General features: G+C 41.6%; 1 protein-coding gene across 1 annotated transcript in view; it reads right to left on the bottom strand.

Moving 5' to 3' along the window:
* The window catches only part of si:ch211-186j3.6 (neural-cadherin), a 1,133,875-nt gene that overhangs the window by 420,587 nt on the left and 690,242 nt on the right, over window positions 1-23,046 (bottom strand). The window contains 3 exon segments of the mRNA XM_034183518.1: window positions 4,583-5,251; window positions 7,824-7,986; window positions 8,098-8,218. Coding sequence (XP_034039409.1) covers window positions 4,583-5,251; window positions 7,824-7,986; window positions 8,098-8,218 — 953 coding nt within the window.

Here is a 23,046-nt window from a genome sequence, read left to right as displayed (position 1 = left end):
GGGTGCAAAGGACCGTGGCAGTCGTCCGGCAGCGCTTCTGGTGGGCGTCCCTAGAGGCCGACGTCCGGGACTACGTCCAGGCCTGTACCACCTGCGCCAGGGGCAAGGCCAACCACCAAAGGACCTCAGGGTTGCTACAGCCGCTGCCCGTCCCACATCGCTCCTGGTCCCACATCGGCCTGGACTTTGTCACGGGCCTCCCGCCGTCCCAGGGAAACACCGTCGTCTTCACGGTAGTGGACCGTTTCTCCAAGGCGGCCCACTTCGTGGCCCTCCCGAAGCTACCAACGGCCCAGGAGACCGCGGACCTCCTGGTCCACCACGTCGTCCGTCTGCATGGGATACCATCAGACATCGTCTCCGATCGCGGTCCCCAGTTCACCTCGCACGTCTGGAGGAGCTTCTGCCGGGAACTGGGGGCCACGGTCAGCCTCTCGTCTGGGTACCACCCCCAGACCAACGGGCAGGCAGAGCGGGCAAATCAGGAACTGGAGCAGACACTTCGCTGTGTGACAGCCGCGCACCCGACGGCCTGGAGTACCCACCTGGCCTGGATCGAGTACGCCCACAACAGCCAAGTGTCATCAGCCACCGGCCTCTCCCCGTTTGAGGTGTGCTTGGGGTATCAGCCCCCCTTGTTTCCGGTGGTTGAGGGAGAGGTCGGTGTGCCCTCGGTCCAGGCCCACCTACGGAAGTGCCGTCGGGTGTGGCGTGCCGCCCGCTCTGCTTTGTTGAAGGCCCGGACGAGGGCGAAGAAACATGCAGACCGGCGGCGGGCCCCGGCCCCCAAGTATCGTCCTGGGCAGGAGGTCTGGTTGTCCACCAAGGACATTCCTCTGCAGGTGGACTCTCCAAAACTTCAGGAACGGTACATCGGGCCTTTCAAAATCCTCAAGGTCATCAACCCCGCCGCAGTGAGGCTCCAGCTTCCGGCCTCACTGCGGATCCATCCAGTTTTTCATGTTTCCCGGATAAAACCCCATCACACCTCACCCCTCTGCACCCCGGGTCCGGCACCACCTCCTGCCCGGATCATCGACGGGGAACCGGCTTGGACTGTGCGCCGGCTCCTTGACGTCCGTCGAATGGGCCGGGGTTTTCAGTATCTAGTGGACTGGGAGGGGTACGGTCCCGAGGAGCACTCCTGGGTGAAGAAGGGCTTCATCCTGGACCCGGCCCTCCTGGCCGACTTCTATCGTCGCCATCCGGACAAGCCCGGTCGTGCGCCAGGAGGCGCCCGTTGAGGGGGGGGTCCTGTTGTGTGGGCCGCTGAAGAGGAGGTACTGTTGGCCCACCACCACCAGAGGGCGCCCTGCCTGGAGTGCGGGCTCCAGGCACCAGAGGGCGCTGCCACCTTATGGGAGCAGCCTGGGTGACAGCTGTCACCCATCACTGGACACAGCTGTTCCACTCAGCATGGAGGTATATCAGTAGGACGGCGTCTCCACCTCAGTGCCGAGATATCGCCTTGAGTTTAAGGTAATCCTTCTCTGCAAACGTATACTAAAGATAAACCTTGCTAAACCTTTTCAGGACAGCTGATTACAGAAAGCAACTTGCTCAGATAAGTACTCACCTTTCCTGCTTCTGTGTAACAAGAGGTGGAGGCGGCTTTGCCCCTCTCCATCTACTGGGTGCGGTCGCATCCCTACCTGTGTGTTTGTGCTCTTTCCCGCCAGCAGTACCGGATCCGACGAGCGAAGGCAGTGGCCACCTGGGAATTCGGGACTTGGCGGTTCCAGTACTTCTGGGTTTCGGTGGCAGAGGAGATCTGGGTGGTTCCGGTTCGACTAGGACGGACGTCTCCTACCTTCGAGCCTGCCCACACGACACCAGCAGATTTCGGCTTACACCTCCAAATTATTGATTGTTGTATTAGTTGTGCTCTTTTCACAACAGTAAAACTTGTTCTTTACTTTTCTCCATTGTCCGTTCATTGCGCCCCCTGTTGTGGGTCCGTGTACCTACACTTTCACAACAAAGCGACTTGTTTTGGTGAGAATGGAGGCTCTATTTCCCCCACCAACCAATTTTAGGGACACCGACCCAGCGTCCTTTGAATGAGACTCTTGGGTCTTCAGAGAAACACAAACTGAAACATAGAATTTCTTTTTTTTTTTTTTGTACTTCGAGAATACAGTCATAATATTATGAGAAAAAAGTCATAATATTACGAGAATAAAGTCGTATATTACGACTTTATTCTCGTACTATTATGACTTTATTCTCGTAAAATTACGAATTTATTCTCATAAAATTATGACTTTATTCTTGTAAAATTACGACTTTATTCTTGTAATATTCCGACTTTATTCTCATAACATTACAACTTTTTTCTTGTAAAATTACAACTTTATTCTCGAAGTCTTAAAATTATGACTTTATTCTCATAATATTACGCCTTTATTCTGGAAGTCTAAAAAAAAAGAATTCTATGTGGCCCTAAAACACCTTCTTATATAGCCTTCCCCATAAACCACGAAGAAATTGTATCAATCAGATGACATGTTCTTTACTTATTGAGGCAAAAAGAAACATCAAGATGGTACCTGTAGCAGCCACAATGGATGACGGATGACCCACATTATTGAAAGGAACCATCTTCTAGCCTTTCCCAATACACAACCAAGAAATGTTTTCAAGTAGATGAGGTGTTCTTTACTCATGACTTATTACTTATTTACAGCAATGTTCCTAAACTGTTTAATTTCCTGGGTATACCCCGTGCTGTGAGTATTTAGGATGTGACCTTTACCCCAGAAGATGTTAAAAATGTGTTAAGAAATATTAATCCTAATAAGGCCATGGGCCCTGATGATATCCATCCCAGAGTGTTGAAAGAACTGGCAGACCAAGCGTATTTGCCTTTGTGTTATATGTTTAGGCAATAGCAGATTGTGACTTGATTTATGGAAAGCTGCAAATGTGACACCTATATTCAAGAAAGGAGATAAATTACTCACTGAAAACTATAGACCTGTTTGCCTTAGATCGCAAGTGTGCAAACTGTGTGAGAGGATTATAACGCAGAAAATAGTTAATTTTCTTGAGTGTAACAATATTCTTTGTAATGAACAACATGGTTTCAGGAAAGGAAGGTCATGCCTAACTAAACTTGTTGACTACTTTAGAGGAATGGACTAGGTTATAATGACGGCTTACCCTTTGATACTCTGTACATAGATTTTTGCAAAGCATTTGATTCTGTTCCACATGCCAGGTTAATTTATAAGTTAAAGAAGTATGGTATTGTTGGAAAACTTAATGCATGGATTGAAGACTTCCTTCTAGTGTGTTTGCATGAATGGTAGCAAGTCACCATTATTGAGGGTAATAAGTGGGGCCTCTCAGGGATCTGTCCTAGGACCTGTTTTGTTCCTAGCCTTGGAAAATGATTTGTTGGGTGTTCTTTCAGCAAAGAGTAACATTTTTGCAGACAACACCAAATTGTTTCACCCTATGCAGTCATTAGAGTATTACAGTTGTATTAAGGATGACTTATATAAGCTATCGGATTGGTTAAAAAAAAAATAGCTTACTCAGGTTTAATAGTGAAAAATGCAAGGTAATGTACTTTGGTGCAAAAATCCTTGTTATGACTATTACATGAACGGAGTAAAATAGATACTGCTATGGAAGAAAAGGATTTAGATATTTTGTTTACCAATAATTTATCATTTTCCAAGTATATAAGTAATGCAGCTGCAAAAGCCAATAGAATGCTGGGTCTTATCAAGAAATCATTTAATTTTATCAGTAAGGAATCTTTCTAGGTGTTGTATAAGAGTTATATTAGACCTCATCTAGAATATTGTGTGCAAGTGTGGTCCCCTTTTTTGCAGTGGGACAAAGATACGTTAGAAAAAGTTCAGCGCAGGGCAACAAAAATTCTACCTGGTTTAGAACATTTATCTTATAAAAATAGGTTAAAGGAACTCGGACTTACTACATTAGAAAACAGAAGAACCCATGGGGACCTTATTGAAGCTTATAAAATATCAAACTGCCGCTTAAGTTTTTCCAGTTCAGAGAATATACTGGTCTGAGAGGCCACTCCACTACATTAAAGGTTATTAGGTCAAGACAGAATGTCAGAAAGAATTTTTTTAGCAACAGAATTATCACCCTGTGGAACAGTTTAGCGAACCATGTTGTTAACTCACCTAGTGTCAATGTTTTTAAAAGATAGGTATGATCTGTATTATTATGGATTTTAGGTATTGTTATGGTTTTAGCGTAGGTGGTGTGCTTGTATGTGCTCTTATATCAATTGCATGTTGTTGTTTTTTTGTTTTTTTTACTATTATTTTAACCTTGGATGGTATTTTATGTACTAATTGAGCAATTAGTATTATTATGGTTTTAATTATTACTATGGATTTTAACTTTTGATATGTGCTTTTATGTACTATTTGTACTTTTTTTTAATCACACAATAAAATATGATGTTATATTATGTTGTGTTTTTGACAGATGGGGTGAAACCATAATGCCGTCCCAATGGTGGTACACTGGATGAAAAAATTGGTCCTTTTTTCTAATCTTTGTGATGCGTGCACTCAGAGGTTCTTCGGTAACCCACCTCAGCATTGGGCTCTGCATTCTCAGAGATCTTGGCTAGGCAGGTGTGGTCAGTGAATCTTGGGGCGTGGTCATTTACATCCTTCACTTGAATGGTGACAGTTCCGGTTCCTGTCATACCACCTCCATCTCGGGCCTCCACAACCAGTAGGTAGGACTGCGTGTGTTCCCGGTCCAGACCTGACAGTGCTACACTGATGGTCCCGGTGTTAGGGTTAATGCTAAACATTTCAGAGAAGGCTGGTACTCCACCCACATCACTGTTGCTGGCATCAAAACATCCCACAATCCTGTAGGAGAGCACGGCGTTCTGCCCCACGGCCGAGTCGTCCAGGTCTGTGGCTGTCATCTCCATCACGGACGTCCCTACTGGTGAGTTCTCTGCCACATCTCCGTGGCAGCTGGGAGCACAGGTGAAGATGGGAGCATTGTCATTGATGTCCCACACATTGATGATAACATCTGTGAAGCCCGTCAGCCCTTCGCCACCCTCATCTGTTGCCAGTACAACAAAACGCCACACGGCGCGCTCCTCGCGGTCCAGAGTCCGCTGGGCATAGATCTTTCCTGTGACCTCATCAATTATGAATTCACTGTCAGCCCCCTGGCCGTGGAGGGAGTAACGCAGGGCTTCCTGGTCAGCATCCTTATCTGGGTCAGACGCCGTTACCTACAGAGACAGAGAATGAGCGAGAAAGAGGGCAATGAGAGAGCAACCGCGCTTCCTCAAAATAGCTAATTACTGAAATGTTGCTGACTTGGACTGTCGGAATCACCTCATGGCTTCACAATATGAATTATTATTATGAATCCCCGAGTAGGTAAACATGGGAGAGATTCAAGCTCCCAACCTGAAACCTCCCCTCCCCAAGCCCACACCCCCGCTAACTCCAGCCTGTCTTCTTCTGTCTGCGTGTTCTCACTCATCAACACATCAGGAGCGATTACACCAGGAGCACCATTGAAGACGTGTCAGGGTGCACACTAATTGCTGTGTGATGTACAGCTAAATTTATCTTGCACTCCTTGCAGAAATGTGCATCATGTTTTGTGAAAATAATTTGCAAAAGATTAAATGTGAGTATTAATGTATTTTGGGGAGCAGAGAAACATTTATTTTTAACAGCGCATATCCCAATAATCTGCTCAGATCTTCCTACTGTATGGATGGATGGAATTTAATATCTTGCATGTGCCAAGATCAAAGTTTAACGGCACTTCTGTGATATTAAAGAGATTGATGATAATAATGAGCTCACCAAAAAGAAGCAAACAAACAAACAAACATCTTCATTCTTACGACACACTGTGATGTTAGACACAATGGCTCCAAGTGGCTTTTAGAATTCATTATAAAATTTTGGATTTTAACATTTAAAGTTTTTCAGGGTCAAGAACCTCAGTATATCTCAAACCTTTTGAAGACCTACAGGTCCAGTCAAAGGTTACTGGAAGTCCCCCATACTCATGTTAAAAACCAAGATGATTTTCAAACTTTAGCACCTACATTTTAGAATCAGTTACCTGTGAGTATTTGTAAAATGTAATACTGTTGACAACTTTAAAAGACATTTAAGGATATTTTTGGTAAGATGGACATTTTGGATGTAGTTTTCATCATTTAATGTATTCTTTACTGTTTTGTCTATTTTTTGTGCATGTTTCACTGTTTCTCGGGCCATTCAAGTGTATAATTTTACAATATTGTATTATAAAGCACATTGTGAATGTATGAAAAATGCTACATGAATAATTTTTTTCTTACTTACAGTTTGTCACTAAAATGCATCTTTTCAAAACATCTTCCTGTAGGGGGCAAGATGTCTTTGCTCTTACCTGAAATCTAAATTTCTCACAAGCACAAATAAAGTTTCTGTATCACAAATTTGAACAGGCCAATCACAATAGAGGATGCAAATTAAGATTATCAGCGGGCATGGATTTTTTTTTTTTTTCCTTTGAGAAGGTAAAACATCCTGTTTATTTAATTTAAAAAAAATCTACACAAGAAAATCAAATAAAATTATTTTAAAAGAAGTACAATTCTTGGCTTTTTCTTGACACCAGGTGCATATTGCAAGGTGGGGGGGTCCATTGTTATATTGCTATTTACATGTTGCTAAATCTCAGTGCAACCCGTGGTTGGACATTCCATAGCTCCAACCAATCAGAGTGACTTCTGTCATCATCTTCAAACAGAGCGAAGAAAGTTTGAGTTCACTGCTATTAAAGAAAGCTTGAGTTCACTGCTATTAATTAATTAATCAAGAAGGTGCACTGAGAAGTTACAGATTTGTCTGGTGAGGGAACATTCTTGTGTGCACAAATCACCAGTACGACAGGCAGTGACGCTACAAAACGCTGGAAGTGCACCGACTATGACAGCTGAAAAGAAGTAGCATCCACTGATTTGTATTTTAGCATTTGAGATGGACCTCACACAAATTCCTGAATAAATGGAAATACAGAGACCTGCAGCACTTATTAAGGTAAGTTACAAACTGTGCAGTGTGAGTCAAAGACCCACAATATTTGCTATGACCAGCATGTGCTTACTTAAAAATATAATATCCATAACTTTCAAATGTTTACAACAAATTATTTTTGTAAAATATTATACAATATAACCCTAAATGTTATCTGTTCTCGTTGCCTATTGTTTCAAATGTGTCATGGGACAAAAAGGCACACTCCAGTTGGCTGACAGCTCAGTCCAGTCTCAGCCAGGTGAAAATGCAGCATTTATCCCTTTATAGCAGGGTCTTCAACTCATTCCAGAAAGGACCAAGAGGATGCAGGTTTTCTTTGCAACCACCCACTCCACCAGGTGATTTCACTGATTCATATCACTTTGAGCAGATGGAATGACTTAATCAGTGAAATCACCTGGTGGAGTGGGTGGTTGCAAAGAAAACCTGCACCCTCTCAACCCTTTCTGGAATGAGTTGAGGAGCCCTGCTTTATAGCTTTGGATTGCATCCTGGAACTTCACATTAGTAATGCTATAAAATATCATCTGAGTCACTAATTGTGTCTTTCCATGAAAGACATGCTCTGTATGCCCAGAAATGTCACCGGTGCACCGTAGAGGAGTTGGCTTTAAGGTGAATGTTCAACAGACATCCAACTTAAAAACCTACAACCAACTTCACTTGCCTCAAAGTTAATTTTTCATCTCCACTGATTTGAATTGTCAGGCGTGTATATTTTGACTGATTCAGGAGGAATGGTTAGATTCTTACCTGTAAGACAAAGACGGGTGAACCATCCAGCTCCTCCGTTACGCTGCCGTAGTACTCGTTGACGGTAAACACTGGGGCTTCATCGTTCTTGTTCACCACATTTACCGCCACAGTGGTGTAATCTTCCCACTTGCCATCCGATGCCAAAACGTAAAGTTTATACCTGATCAAAGTAATTTGGCGTCATTACTGGAACCATATGCTTGGTTTTCACAAAAACGATTCACACATTTAAAAACAACTTGTTCTTAGGCAAAAAGATTAATTCTCGTACCTTTTGTTCTGCTCATAGTCCAAAGGCTGGGCGATAAAGATTGTGCCCACCTCTGGTTCCACATCAAAAACACCTCCAGTGTTTCCTGAAGTGATCTGGTAGCGCAGCTTTGCATTCCCACCTAAAGACCAGAACAAGGAAGCATTCTTATGAAAAATGTTGTAAATGAGCATGAGGCACAAAACCCATGAGCAAAGTACAGGGTGTTTCAGAAAAATTTATATGATTTTGTCATCTCATAACTTGACCATTTTTTGTTCAAATTAGCTCACATTTTAACAGTATGTGTAGAAACAACTTAAAATTCTGTGTTTAGTGTTTTATGTTTTTTTTCTTTTCAGGTATAGAAATGCCATTCACTGGAAAAGAAAAGGCAAGACTTTGCTTGAACACAGTCAAACAAGACTGTGCAGATTGCATTTGTGAGAGTATTTGCTAAAAATGCAATGCAGATTTGGACACAGCAAATAAAAAAAAAAAAGTTCAAAGACGACGACTGTTGTGGCAAAAGGATTTGGACGACCACCGGTATCAGAAAAGATGGGCAAGCGAGTTCAGGAAAAATTTTTTGAAACCTCAGGAAGTCCATAAGAAAACCAAGTCTGGAAACCCGGATTCATCCAGTGACAGTTTGGCGTGTCGACCAACTTGATGTGTGCTGTTTCACAGGCAGTGCGAGTATTGAAAACTTGTGAAATTGTTCATGAAATCCACATACCTTTGAATTTCTCATTCAAATTTTGATGAATAAATCTTATTATGCCGAACATTAATCCTGTTTAGTTTCATTTTGTCATGATCCAGTCCTGTTGGGCTGTTACTATTTTGACCTCTTTTCCACATTTGTGTTCTGAGCCTTTTGTATTTTTTAATCATGCCATGTATCTTAGTCATGCTTCAGCTGGTCTTGTTTCTTGTTCTTGTCATGTTAGCTTTGGATTTATTTTTGTCATTTAACCTTGTATTTGTTCTCTCTTGGTCACTTAGTTCTTCCAGTCTTGGTTTGATTCTGTTTACTTCATTTCTTGTATTATGCTTTGGTCACTGGTTCAGTTTTCTTTTGAGCATCTTGTATCCATAGCTTAGTTCTGTTTATCACATTTTTGTATTATGCTTTAGTCACAGGTTTTGGTTATTATTTATCTTCAAGTGTTTCTTCTGATTATGTTCTGTTTGTCACTTATTGCTCATCAGTTAGTTCTTTTTATTTATTGTACTATTCTGTAGTCACCAGTTTTGTTTATCTGCTGTTCTCATTTCTGTTATACTTTTATATCGGTTTTGTTTTCTGTTAATTAGTCAGTTCCTCTAGAGCTTTGCTTCAGTATTGATTTTCTGATCAGTTCTCATGTAGTTTTTCTTTTGTACTTATTATATCTTGGTTTGCTTTTAGTTCCCATGATTCTTGCTCTGTCCTGGTCCCCTAGTATCGTATTCTGTTTTTGCTGTGTTCTCACGTCATCCTCATTTGTTTGTGTTCATTCCACTTCCTGCACCCACCTCGTGTCTTTGTCTCCCACACTTTGATTGTCTGTTTTGCATTTTCATTCACTCCCACACTTGCACCTCCTCATGCATCTTTGTATCTGACATCACTCCACTTTGTGCACTCCCTTCTCCATTATCTTGCCCATGCTTAACCTTTGTCTTCCCTGGTCACGCCCCCTTCCAGAACCTTCACGGACACCTGTGTCTTGTTCCACTAATTACATCACCAGTTATATAAGCCCTCACAGTCTCACAGTCCCTTGCTTGATTGTTGAATGTATTTCACTTTCCAGCTTTCACGTCCTGCCTTGTTTTGCTTGTTGATCTGCTTGCCGGTATTTGACCTTGTTTTACCTTTGACCACATTTTTTGTCTCTGCCTCTGATTGCCAACACTCCGTATATTTTGACCTCAGCCTTTTTATTCGACACAAGCCTCAGCCTTACGTCTGTCTGTACCTTTGCTTCACTGCTGGACCATCTGTGTACTGAATCTCTGCCTGTTACTGTCATTAAACCTTATTCTAACTGCATCTGCTGTGAGAGTTTGCATTTGTGTCCACTTGATTTGTGCCACGCCCTGACACATTTGTCTAGACTATGTAATTACTCAGATATTTACTTCTGAAATGATATAAATTTTTTTGAAATACCATGTAAATGTATGTGTTGAAGCTGTGGGGGGCACAGACATGAGTCGGTGAGAACATGGTGCACCTGGACAGGAAGTCCCAACTTTGTGCATCCTGTCTATTTCTGTCAGTCGAGCAAGCTTTCTGCTTTACCTGAGAGATAAGATCAGACTGCTTCAGCTGACAGAACACAAACAGATATCAGGTCTGCAGTGTGATGTGTCAGTGAGAAATCATCTCACGCATGGCAGGCTGTGGCCTTAGCAACACGTTTACCTGTTGCATAAAAAGCAGAGGGGAAAAAAAAAAATCAGCAACAAAACCTTCCAGACCCACAAAGGACTACCACCAAAGAAACCGTGGAAGCCATCCCTTACAACTACACTGGAATAAAGTGCACAGGTTCACATTTCAAAGCAAACAGCAACAACTGAAGCTTATTTCATAAATTGCTTGCAAACCAGATTCTGTACTTTGAACCTGCATCTGCTTTAAACTCAAGCAAAAGTCTTTTGCAGCTGAACAACATTAAACAATGCTAATATTTAAACCTACCATATCTGTTACATAATGCTATGCAGATAATTATAATATACTCCAGACTGCAAAATAAAAGTCTTTGAATTAATTGTCTGAGATAAAGTTTTCTGAAAAAAAAAAAAAAAAGGAAAAGAGCACTGTGACATAAATTAATCCGTGTGTGTAATGTAGGCTTGAACAGCTCAGCGAGGAAGAAGTCAGTACAAAGAAATACTTTATGCTCTTCTGCTGCTGCTCAGGATGCGTTGGTCAGGTTTGAAGATTAATTGTCAGTGACAATTGTAGTGATTTTGCCCTTTAAGTCATGAAAAGGATGGTAGCTGTGAGATTTAAAGGGATTTGGAGGTTGAGAATGTTTTTAAAGACAGAAAATGCACATTTTGTTTCACTTGAGTTCTCAACCAGGTTTCAAAGAAACACCTATAAGGGGAATCAGAGACTGCATAGCTCCTCTGCGGCATTAAAGACCAAGCAGTACCTCAGTCAGGCTTTCATGACATCATAAGAAGAGAATGGGGAAAAGAAGAAGTAATTATCCATAAAAACACAAATCCATCTTCATTCTTTCAAGATACAAATCACAATGTGCTTCAATTCAAAATAAAACCAAAATAAAAAGATACAAGTTTAACAAAAAATAAGGCTTCGGTTGCCTTTTTTTTAGTTGAGCTCATTGAGTTCATAGGTCATAAACTGGAGAGCAAATAGTTACAAAGAGACTGAGCCACAACTGCAAAAGCTTCATCACCTTTAAATTTCATCTTGATAGAAGCAAGACCTGATCAGATGACCTCAAAGCCCTAGAGGTGATATAAGAGTGCAAATGTTCACTAAGTCAAAATGTAGAATCTTAACAGTCAAGACCTGAACCTCAAACTGAATTGTGGATTGGATGGGGAGCCAGTGAAGTTAAACAAAAACAGGAGTAACATGGGAGCCCTTGGAGGGTCATGTCAGAAGGTTAGCAGGAGCATTTTGTACTGATAAAAAACATGTGAATCCAGCAATAGTTTATCATCAAAGGTCAATCAATCAATCAATTTTATTTATATAGCGCCAAATCACAACAAACAGTTGCCCCAAGGCGCCTTATATTGTAAGGCAAGGCCATACAATAATTACGGAAAAACCCCAACGGTCAAAACAACCCCCTGTGAGCAAGCACTTGGCGACAGTGGGAAGGAAAAACTCCCTTTTAACAGGAAGAAACCTCCAGCAGAACCAGGCTCAGGGAGGGACAGTCTTCTGCTGGGACTGGTTGGGGCTGAGGGAGAGAACCAGGAAAAAGACATGCTGTGGAGGGGAGCAGAGATCAATCACTAATGATTAAATGCAGAGTGGTGCATACAGAGCAAAAAGAGAAAGAAACACTCAGTGCATCATGGGAACCCCCCAGCAGTCTACGTCTATAGCAGCATAACTAAGGGATGGTTCAGGGTCACCTGATCCAGCCCTAACTATAAGCTTTAGCAAAAAGGAAAGTTTTAAGCCTAATCTTAAAAGTAGAGAGGGTGTCTGTCTCCCTGATCTGAATTGGGAGCTGGTTCCACAGGAGAGGAGCCTGAAAGCTGAAGGCTCTGCCTCCCATTCTACTCTTACAAACCCTAGGAACTACAAGTAAGCCTGCAGTCTGAGAGCGAAGCGTTCTATTGGGGTGATATGGTACTATGAGGACCCTAAGATAAGATGGGACCTGATTATTCAAAACCTTAGAAGTAAGAAGAAGAATTTTAAATTCTATTCTAGAATTAACAGGAAGCCAAAGAAGAGAGGCCAATATGGGTGAGATATGCTCTCTCCTTCTAGTCCCTGTTACCACTCTAGCTGCAGCATTTTGAATTAACGGAAGGCTTTTCAGGGAACTTTTAGGACAACCTGATAATAATGAATTACAATAGTCCAGCCTAGAGGAAATAAATGCATGAATTAGTTTTTCAGCATCACTCTGAGACAAGACCTTTCTAATTTTAGAGATATAGCGCAAATGCAAAAAAGCAGTCCTACATATTTGTTTAATATGCGCATTGAATGACATATCCTGATCAAAAATGACTCCAAGATTTCTCACAGTATTACTAGAGGTCAGGGTAATGCCATACAGAGTAAGGATCTGGTTAGACACCATGTTTCTAAGATTTGTGGGGCCAAGTACAATAACTTCAGTTTTATCTGAGTCTAATAATACTGCCTAAGGGAAACATGTATAAAGTAAATAAAACTGGTCCTAGCACAGAACCTTGTCGAACTCCATAATTAACCTTAGTCTGTGAAGAAGATTCCCCATTTACATGAACAAATTGTAATCTATTAGATAAATATGATTCAAACCACCGCAGCGCAGTGCCTTTAATACCTATGGCATGCTCTAATCTCTGTAATAAAATTTTATGGTCAACAGTATCAAAAGCAGCACTGAGGTCTAACAGAACAAGCACAGAGATGAGTCCACTGTCTGAGGCCATAAGAAGATCATTTGTAAACTTCACTAATGCTGTTTCTGTACTATGATGAATTCTAAAACCTGACTGAAACTCTTCAAATAGACCATTCCTCTGCAGATGATCAGTTAGCTGTTTTACAATTACCCTTTCAAGAATTTTTGAGAGAAAAGGAAGGTTGGAGATTGGCCTATAATTAGCTAAGATAGCTGGGTCAAGTGATGGCTTTTTAAGTAATGGTTTAATTACTGCCACCTTAAAGCCTGTGGTACATAGCCAACTAATAAAGATAGATTGATCATATTTAAGATCGAAGCATTAAATAATGGTAGGGCTTCCTTGAGCAGCCTGGTAGGAATGGGGTCTAATAGACATGTTGATGGTTTGGAGGAAGTAACTAATGAAAATAACTCAGACAGAACAATTGGAGAGAAAGAGTCTAACCAAATACCGGCATCACTGAAAGCAGCCAAAGATAACGGTACGTCTTTGGGATGGTTATGAGTAATTTTTTCTCTAATAGTTAAAATTTTATTAGCAAAGAAAGTCATGAAGTCATTACTAGTTAAAGTTAAAGGAATACTCGGCTCAATAGAGCTCTGACTCTTTGTCAGCCTGGCTACAGTGCTAAAAAGAAACCTGGGGTTGTTCTTATTTTCTTCAATTAGTGATAAGTAGTAAGATGTCCTAGCTTTACGGAGGGCTTTTTTATAAAGCAACAGACTCTTTTTCCAGGCTAAGTGAAGATCTTCTAAATTAGTGAGATGCCATTTCCTCTCCAACTTACGGGTTATCTGCTTTAAGCTTAAGGAGTCAGGCACTTCTGATTTAAAGCTCTCTTTTTCAGAGGAGCGACAGCATCCAAAGTTGTCTTCAATGAGGATGTAAAACTACTGACGAGATACTCTATCTCACTTACAGAGTTTAGGTAGCTACTCTGCACTGTGTTGGTATATGGCATTAGAGAACATAAAGAAGGAATCATATCCTTAAACCTAGTTACAGCGCTTTCTGAAAGACTTCTAGTGTAATGAAACTTATTCCCCACTGCTGGGTAGTCCATCAGAGTAAATGTAAATGTTATTAAGAAATGATCAGACAGAAGGGAGTTTTCAGGGAATACTGTTAAGTCTTCAATTTCCATACCATAAGTCAGAACAAGATCTAAGATATGATTAAAGTGGTGGGTGGACTCATTTACATTTTGAGCAAAGCCAATTGAGTCTAATAATAGATTAAATGCAGTGTTGAGGCTGTCATTCTTAGCATCTGTGTGGATGTTAAAATCGCCCACTATAATTATCTTATCTGAGCTAAGCACTAAGTCAGACAAAAGGTCTGACAATTCACAGAGAAACTCACAGTAATGACCAGGTGGACAATAGATAATAACAAATAAAACTGGTTTTTGGGACTTCCAATGTTGACTCATTCAAACTAACATATTCATCCTGCTGTAACCAGGTTTCTGTAAGGCAGAATAAATCAATATGTTGATCAATTATTATATCATTTACTAACAGGGACTTAGAAGAGAGAGACCTAATGTTTAATAGACCACATTTAACTGTTTTAGTCTGTGGTGCAGTTGAAGGTGCTATATTATTTTTTCTTTTTGAATTTTTATGCTTAAATAGATTTTTGCTGGTTATTGGTGGTCTGGGAGCAGGCACCATCTCTACGGGGATGGGGTAATGAGGGGATGGCAGGGGGGAGAAGCTGCAGAGAGGTGTGTAAGACTACAACTCTGCTTCCTGGTCCCAACCCTGGATAGTCACGGTTTGGAGGATTTAAGAAAATTGGCCAGATTTCTAGAAATGAGAGCTGCTCCATCCAAAGCTTTGCCAATTATCTATGAAGCCCACCTCATTTTTTGGACACCACTCAGACAGACAGCAATTCAAGGAGAACATGCGGCTAAACATGTCACTCCCGGTCCGATTGGGGAGGGGCCCAGAGAAAACTACAGAGTCCGACATTGTTTTTGCAAAGTTACACACCGATTCAATGTTAATTTTAGTGACCTCCGATTGGCGTAACCGGGTGTCATTACTGCCGACGTGAATTATAATCTTACCAAATTTACTCTTAGCCTTCGCCAGCAGTTTCAAATTTCCTTCAATGTCGCCTGCTCTGGCCCCCGGAAGACAATTGACTATGGTTGCTGGTGTCGCTAACTTCATATTTCTCAAAACAGAGTCGCCAATAACCAGAGTTTGATCCTCGGTGGGTGTGTCGCCGAGTGGGGAAAAACGGTTAGAAATGTGAACGGGTTGGCGGTGTACACGGGGCTTCTGTTTAGAACTACGCTTCTTCCTCACAGTCACCCAGTCGGCCTGCTTTCCCGGCTGCTCGGGATCTGCTGGAAGGGAACTAACGGTGGCTAAGCTACCTTGGTCCGCACCGACTACAGGGGCCTGGCTAGCTGTAGAATTTTCCACAGTGCGGAGCCGAGTCTCCAATTTGCCCAGCCTGGCCTCCAAAGCTACGAATAAGCTACACTTATTACAAGTACCATTACTGCTAAAGAGGCCGAGGAATAACTAAACATTTCACACCCAGAGCAGAAAAGTGCAGGAGAGACAGGAGAAGCCGCCATGCTAAATCGGCTAAGAGCTAGTAGCTGCGCTAAGCTAGCGGATTCCTAAAAACACACAAAGTGAATAATGTGTAGATAATTTAGAGGTGATTCAGCAGAGGGAGTGCTTTAGTTAAGGCACATGAAGATTACACTGTGAAACAAATCGTTATCTAGTTAACTAGATCAATCTAACCGCGCAGATTAAACAGCTAACAGATACAGCAAAACACCGCTGTGCTCCGGAACAGGAAGTGATACAATACCGCAGTGGGAGCCAACCACCAGTAGAGGCAAGCAAGAGTAAGAGTCACTTGCAGGTTTCTAATGCTGAATATCATCAGCTCAACAGTGAAGGTTGGGGTATGAGTCAAATCACAGATAAGGCTTCCTCATACAAGTGTCAAACAAAAACCTTACACAAAGAAAAAAGATGGAATAATGTCACTTAAAATGTTCAGCAAGTGGCTCGAGCAGCTATAGTTTCTATATCCTGAACATTGTAATTGATGTTTGTACTTTTTGTACTTTTATGAGCTATACTGTCGACTGAGAGGTTTGGTCCATATTAGTCCATTTGTGTTCTTTAAAGGTCAGCAGTTCTAGGCCTTCCACGCAGACAGGAAAGTCACTACTGACATGAATGAATTTCTCAAAGTCCTTCACTTTCTCCACATACAGATACATGTCTGATGCCCAATGCAGTTATTAAAAGCCTGGATCTCAGGCTTGATCCAGGATAACTGCAAACTCAGAAACTCTGACTCCTCATTCAGCTAGTCAAAAGCTGCAATCAGGGACTCAATTGATTCTGCAAAGATCAAAGCATTGTTCATGAATTCAAGGTGAGTAAATGTTTTCTCTCCAACAAAAACACCTAAGGTGCTGGTTTCCACAATCCGAACCAACACCCAGTCCATGCAAGCACTGAACAGTGTAGGACCCAGAACACATCCCTGAGGAATGCCAGTGTTCACTGGAAACAATTCAGAGCTTCTACCCACAACTTTTGATGTAAATTATGTGCAATACATTCAATGTCTTGGAAATGTTCATGTATTCATCCCCTGATGACCATCTGTAAAAGTGACGATTTGTATGAAAAACAATTCTTAGATGTAGTATGTTCATTTACTTTTGGTTGAGTTGAATTAAAGCTGAAAATCCAAACTGTAATGGTATTTTGATAGTTTCATTTTTCAACTCCACAGCAGTGGTGCAGAGAGACATTACATAAAAAAAATGCATATGTCCAAATACTTATGAACCCGACTGTATCATCAAGAGTTTATGTTATTTTTCATTTACATGTGGATCACTGCTAACAGTTCTTTGAGGCACATGTAAATTAACAATCTAATCAACATTATTAATATCAATAACAATGTCATTACGACTGGAATGCAGCTTTCTATCTACATTTTAATGAAAATCAAATCCAATTTTATTTTTTATTGAATATCTATTATTCATTGTTGGATGTGATCTAAAATCTGCCCCATCTTCAAAGTTCTCTGCATCCTTCATTAAATCTCTCTCTTTTTTTTTCCAGGCTCTGCAGAGCAATTTTAATAAAGTGTGTTAGAAGCTGATCAACAAATTGTTCTCCCTCAATGCAATTACTCGTAAAGCCGAGGTCTGCATCTGAATTACAATTGCATGCCCTAGCAATCATGTTAAAATGAAAGAGAAGCAAGAATCCTCTGAAGACGAGATTCACAGCTTATTAGCGAGACGGAAACTAAGGGAGGAGAGGAGAACGTTGTAATCCAGATCATTTTGAACCGTTTGTTTGTTGGCATTTCAAATGAGACATTAGGGGATAGATTTCAAGTGCATCCTTGCTTTTGCTCTCTCACTCTGTTTTTCTCGTTGTCTGAGTCTCTGATGTATTTAGAAAACCGCTGAGACCCAAAGGACTCAGACAGCACAGGGAATAATTCACCAATTAAAAGAAACAAACAAATGAAGGGAACGTGAAGCTTTTCCCCGGCTGCAGCCATTTCTAAAGTTTTGCTCCTTCCCCATATAGTCTACTTTGGCACGGAGAGATTGGATGGAGAATCCGAGACCGCTGACAGACGTCACTAATGGCAAAGACATTGAACACACTATGTGCTCTGAGGAAATGGGATTTGGAAAGGGGCCTTTTGTTCTTTTGTTTTGTCCTCACACTTGACTGCACTGCTGAGAAGAAAAAACAACCTTCAATATAAAGAAAATTATGCTGGTATTCTAAGGGTTCTAGATTCTGTGATACAGTTACACCTACGCATGGTTTGGCCAAAAAAGAAGACCTGGAAATGTGTTATGTATTCATGAAAAGAAAATGTAACTCTCCTGAGGTAAATAAACCCTGCAACCATTTTAAAAATGCACCTTTTGACCATCTGTATGATCGTTTTTTTTGTTGTTGTTGTTGTTGTTGTTGTTGTTTTTTGGAGCCACATGAAGGCATTTCTGAAAATACCCTTAACTCACAATGTTAAATAAAGAGGGGGACAAGGTCCCAGTTTGGACTTGTTGGGTGTTGAAAGGGGCAAGTCTGGATTTTAGCATTATATTAACTGAAGTTACCAAAGGGTTGCAGTCAGTTATTGATGAGCAGCCCTCTGCAGGAAAAGTCTTCCTGGCAACGAGAAAAGCATTGAGCGCAGGCTGTTGTGTTCAGCCTGAAAGTGGATGAGAGCTGCAGTTATCTGGTACCAAGTGCTGTGTTGAAGAAGGAGGCCATCAGAGGGTAGTCATGCTGACCCATCACAGGGTCAAAAAGGATGTCTTCTCTGGAGAAATCTAGTTTTAGGTTTTCTAGAGGTTCCACCCTGCTGCAGGGGCTTATGGGGGCAGGGGTTCTTGTTTGATGGCCCAATCACAGAGCGAGACCTGGCACTTGATTTGACTTGACTCAACCCCAGTGTGATGTCGGCCTTTGTTTTATGATTGTTTGTTCCATCTTTCCAGGCTTTAGGCCTCTACTGTTTGTCCTTGACACAATATCGTTGACTCCTTTGTTGCAATTCCATGGTTCACCACCCAGAATATGGCCGAAAAACCTAAGAGGTTCTGACTTGTTCCCTACCCTTCCACCTACATTGTTCAATGCTTGTATGGACTGGGTACTGGGTCAGGTTGTGGAAACCCGGTTTACTGACCTCGACTTCAAGGTGGATGCTGTGATTTTTACAGAATCAGTGGATAGTCTGATTGTAGAGCTTGAGAACCTGAGTGAGGAATCTGAGTGTCAGGGATTTGAGGTTGTTCTGGATCAAGACAAAGACACTCACTATGAATGAGCATGAGCCAAGCCGAATCAGGTTGTATGCCAAAAAAAAAAAAACCCCCACACACACAATTCGTGCCACATCTTGGAGGGAATACGAATTGCAATAGACAGCCGTCTAAATACCCAGACTGCACTCTGATCCACCCTGACTGATTCTTGCACATGCTTTGTGCATGAGCCTCCAAACACAGCACACATGTAGATGGAACACCTTACGATTATCCAGACAGCTATCAGAATGCAGTGAGAATACGACAAATGCACTGTGCACTGACATTGCCGTACGAGTGAGGTCCGGTTGTAGGTGGTGGAGGAAATACATTCCAGTAGCACTGTAGGTGTGCTCATGGTGCATTCAGGCACAGTCAGGGCATTCGGCCAGGAATCCGAAATGGTGGATCATTTCAAACTGCCCCTTGAATGTGATCAGAATGCTATGAAAGCCGTTTTCATGCCGTATGAATATTTAGATTACAGTAAGATTGCATTCAGACTACACTCTGACCGCCGTTCGATATTTTTCCATCTCAACTGTTTGGCAAATGCGCAAAACATTCGGGGTGGCCGCAGAAATCTGCCCCACTGTTTAGACTGCTCTCAGAATGCTGTCCGACATCCTTGAGTGCACCTTGACACTTCCGGAATATAGGCTGAACTTTCATTCGGATGGCTTTCAGCCTCTAGTGTGACGTGGGTATAAGATTCAGACAGTTAAAGACTTCCTGGTCTCAGCCATCAGAAGTGTATCTGCCGATATCTTGGCAGGCAAACAATGGTCTAAGTCTTTATTGTCCTTGTGCTGCCCATCTTGCTGTATGGTTGTGAGACTTGGATGCTAACCAGTGATCTAAGATATTGACTGGAAGATCCTTGCATCCATTGGAATGACTTTGTATCAAATGAGTGGTTACTAAGAGAGATTAAGATGAGGAGAAGTACTTGTATTCAGTTTTGATATTTTGCCCATTTGGCATGTTTTTTCTGTTCATGATTCATCATGCAGGTACCCTGAGTGTTGAGGAACCCAGTAGCTGGAGAAAGCCAAGAGGGCACCCACATTTCATCTGGCTGCGTTAGATAGATGTTTATTTCGGAGATGTAGGAATGGACCGGTTGTCTGCCTGGCTAGTTGCCATTCAGGACTTAAAGTGATCCTGTGGTGTCATGGATGCAGCAAAGCAGAGCATCATCACATGTTCTCAGACTTGACTTAAACTGACTTTCCTCCAAGTTTCATGGAAACTGGTCAATAAACAATAGAGTAATTCAGGTGGTAATAAATGCTAGACCGACTTGGATCTTTATGCATGCCAGAATTAACTGGATTTTCTCTGATTCATATCCTGGTGACAAACAACTCAGGACAAGTAGGTGAAAACATCACTTTCCTGGCAGCTGTAATAGCATTACACATATATTTAGTAAAACTAAGGATTGCATTCTGGATTACATGATCTTATGACGTGCCGACACAGCAAGCGTCTAAGTAAATAAAACTAATGTGGTAAAAGCATCTGCATCTGCTACAGAAGCACCAAAACTCTGCAGGCAGAGCAGAATCTGTGAGCGTTATGCACTCCATTCTTCTCTGAAGTTGTATGTCAGCTGTTTCACAACTGAATGAGCTGCTCATTTCATCTTCAAGAAGTGCAGTTTGTGGCAACACAAAAACGAATGTCTCTATTGTGCAGTAAGATAGTAGAACCAGAATATCAATCACATAGTAGCTCATCCTGGCCCATGAGGTCTTGAACAGTCATAAAATCAATCAAATTAAATTTCTGCCACGTTAAAGAAAATCACAATAATGATAACCAAGTATGGACCTAAAACACCAATCAGTACTGTAGTCTGTAGGAGATATAGTTCCTGTGACAGGCATCAAAAGCACGTTAAATCAGCTTAATTACAAGATTGTGTGTGGAAATTTCACAAAGCAACGACTGGGTTTTGTGCACGGTGATTAGTTCTTCAAAACAAAATCAGAATTCAAAGTCACTGAAAACTGAAGGAAGAGACGCACCTTTTCTGATTTGTGGATGGAGGTAAGACACCTCATGATGGCAACGTCTCATCTTGCCTTTGGCTCAGGATGAGCGCAAAAGCATCAAACCATTATTAGATAACTGCTTATAAGATTGCAAGCTCAAATGGGAATTCATTGTACACTGATTAAATGATGTAGCACTGCTGCACTGATGAATTAAAAAGTCTAAGTGAAGAAGTCCTATACAGCACCTGATGCCAATTGGTGCCTTTGCTGATGCCTGAATACAGTAACATGAAGCAGATGGGAGTCCATGACTACCCCTGGATGGGGTGTCAGTACATCTCAGGTTACTAACCCCAGCCAAGGCCAGTGCCCATTAATACCTGGGTGTACCAGGACAATGCAGATGACAATGTTAGCGCAACTTAGAATCAAAACCAGGTCTACATATTTTGGTAGTCTAAGTCCTTATACCACTGAGCTAACTGCTCAGCTATTTGCTGTGTGAAATCTGCTTAAATATCAGTGTTCAAATAGAGAGCAATTGGCCATTAATACAACAGAGACCCAGCTTTCTGCTTTTACTGTCGTCAGATTTCAATGTTTTATTTTCTCTTACGCAGTGAAGGTGTTAGAGATCACTGTGCAATTTATCTGTTTTCCTTCTTTTCTAATGATGTCATTCTACCATTCTGTCTGACTGAACACACTTCATTATAAAGGTCGGGCACCCTGAGGTAGACCCGGGACCTGCTGAACAGTTTATATGCCACATCAGGTTTGGGAATGCCTTGGGATTTCCAGGAAGAGCTGCAGAAAGTCTGAGCTAAACCTCATTTAACCCGCTGTCACCATGACCCAGCTTCTTAGAAATGATGGTTCCTGGATTGTTTCAAGATCATTTGTAAATCAAAACTTTGTGAAAGTAGAGCTATGCTCTGCTTCTCTCGCTCTGTCTTTAGATTGAGCACCATTATTGTGTTTGTGAGCAGTGTTTCTCCGAGATTACCAAGCTGTCTGAGAGGCTGCTGTGGGCCGACCTTATCGGTGTGGCTGACTAAGGAGTCTCATACCAATGACCAAAGGTTTCAATTTACTCCAAAAAAGAAACAAAAGACAGATTTGCCTGTACGGCCAGAGAGCCAATAAAAGACTTTCACTGCTATTGAAAAAAAAAACTTTCTTCAACTGACACTACAGCTGCAGAAAAGTGGAGAAGCTGAAGATGATTTTCTACAAGAGTAATTTTGACAAAAATGCCGAAGAGAAAATGAGGCATAATGAGACCTTTCTGAGTGAGCGCATTGATTGGCTCTGGCTTTTACACAGAGTCCTCTCTTAAATGCCACTTTAAAGGCGAAATTATTTCAGCACTGCAATAAATAAGCGGCCAACGCTGCTGAAGTCTTCTCAGGTGAAAGTGTTCCCGCTCAATGCAACACCGACTTTCAGATTCTGTAGACATCCTGTATTTTGTGCAAGGGTAAAAACACACACTGGTGCAGGTTTGAGATCTTGACAGTGAAACCGACATAGTAAGTCCACCCAATAATTGTATTTACTCCTTTTCTCTTATCACAGACACGTTGGCTTTGGTTTGATTGTTGACAGCAGGTAACAAGAACTTGCAGAACAGAAATGCCAAAGACAAGTTTGAGGTAATTTAGAAACATTGAGACAAGAACATCACTATCAAAGCTTCATCTCCAGGCCATAAGAAGATCATTTGTAACCTTCACTAATGCTGTTTCTGTACTAAGATAGCTGGGTCAAGTGATGGCTTTTTAAGTAATGGTTTAATTACTGCCACCTTAAAAGCCTGTGGTACATAGCCAACTAATAAAGGTAGATTGATCATATTTAAGATCGAAGCATTAATTAATGGTAGGGCTTCCTTGAGCAGCCTGGTAGGAATAGGGTCTAATAGACATGTTGATGGTTTGGAGGAAGTAACTAATGAAAATAACTCAGACAGAACAATCGGAGAGAAAGAGTCTAACC

The sequence above is a fragment of the Thalassophryne amazonica genome, chromosome 2 (assembly GCF_902500255.1).
Source record: "Thalassophryne amazonica chromosome 2, fThaAma1.1, whole genome shotgun sequence".
NCBI classification, from domain to species: Eukaryota; Metazoa; Chordata; class Actinopteri; order Batrachoidiformes; family Batrachoididae; genus Thalassophryne; species Thalassophryne amazonica.
This window is presented reverse-complemented; position numbering and strand designations above follow the sequence as displayed.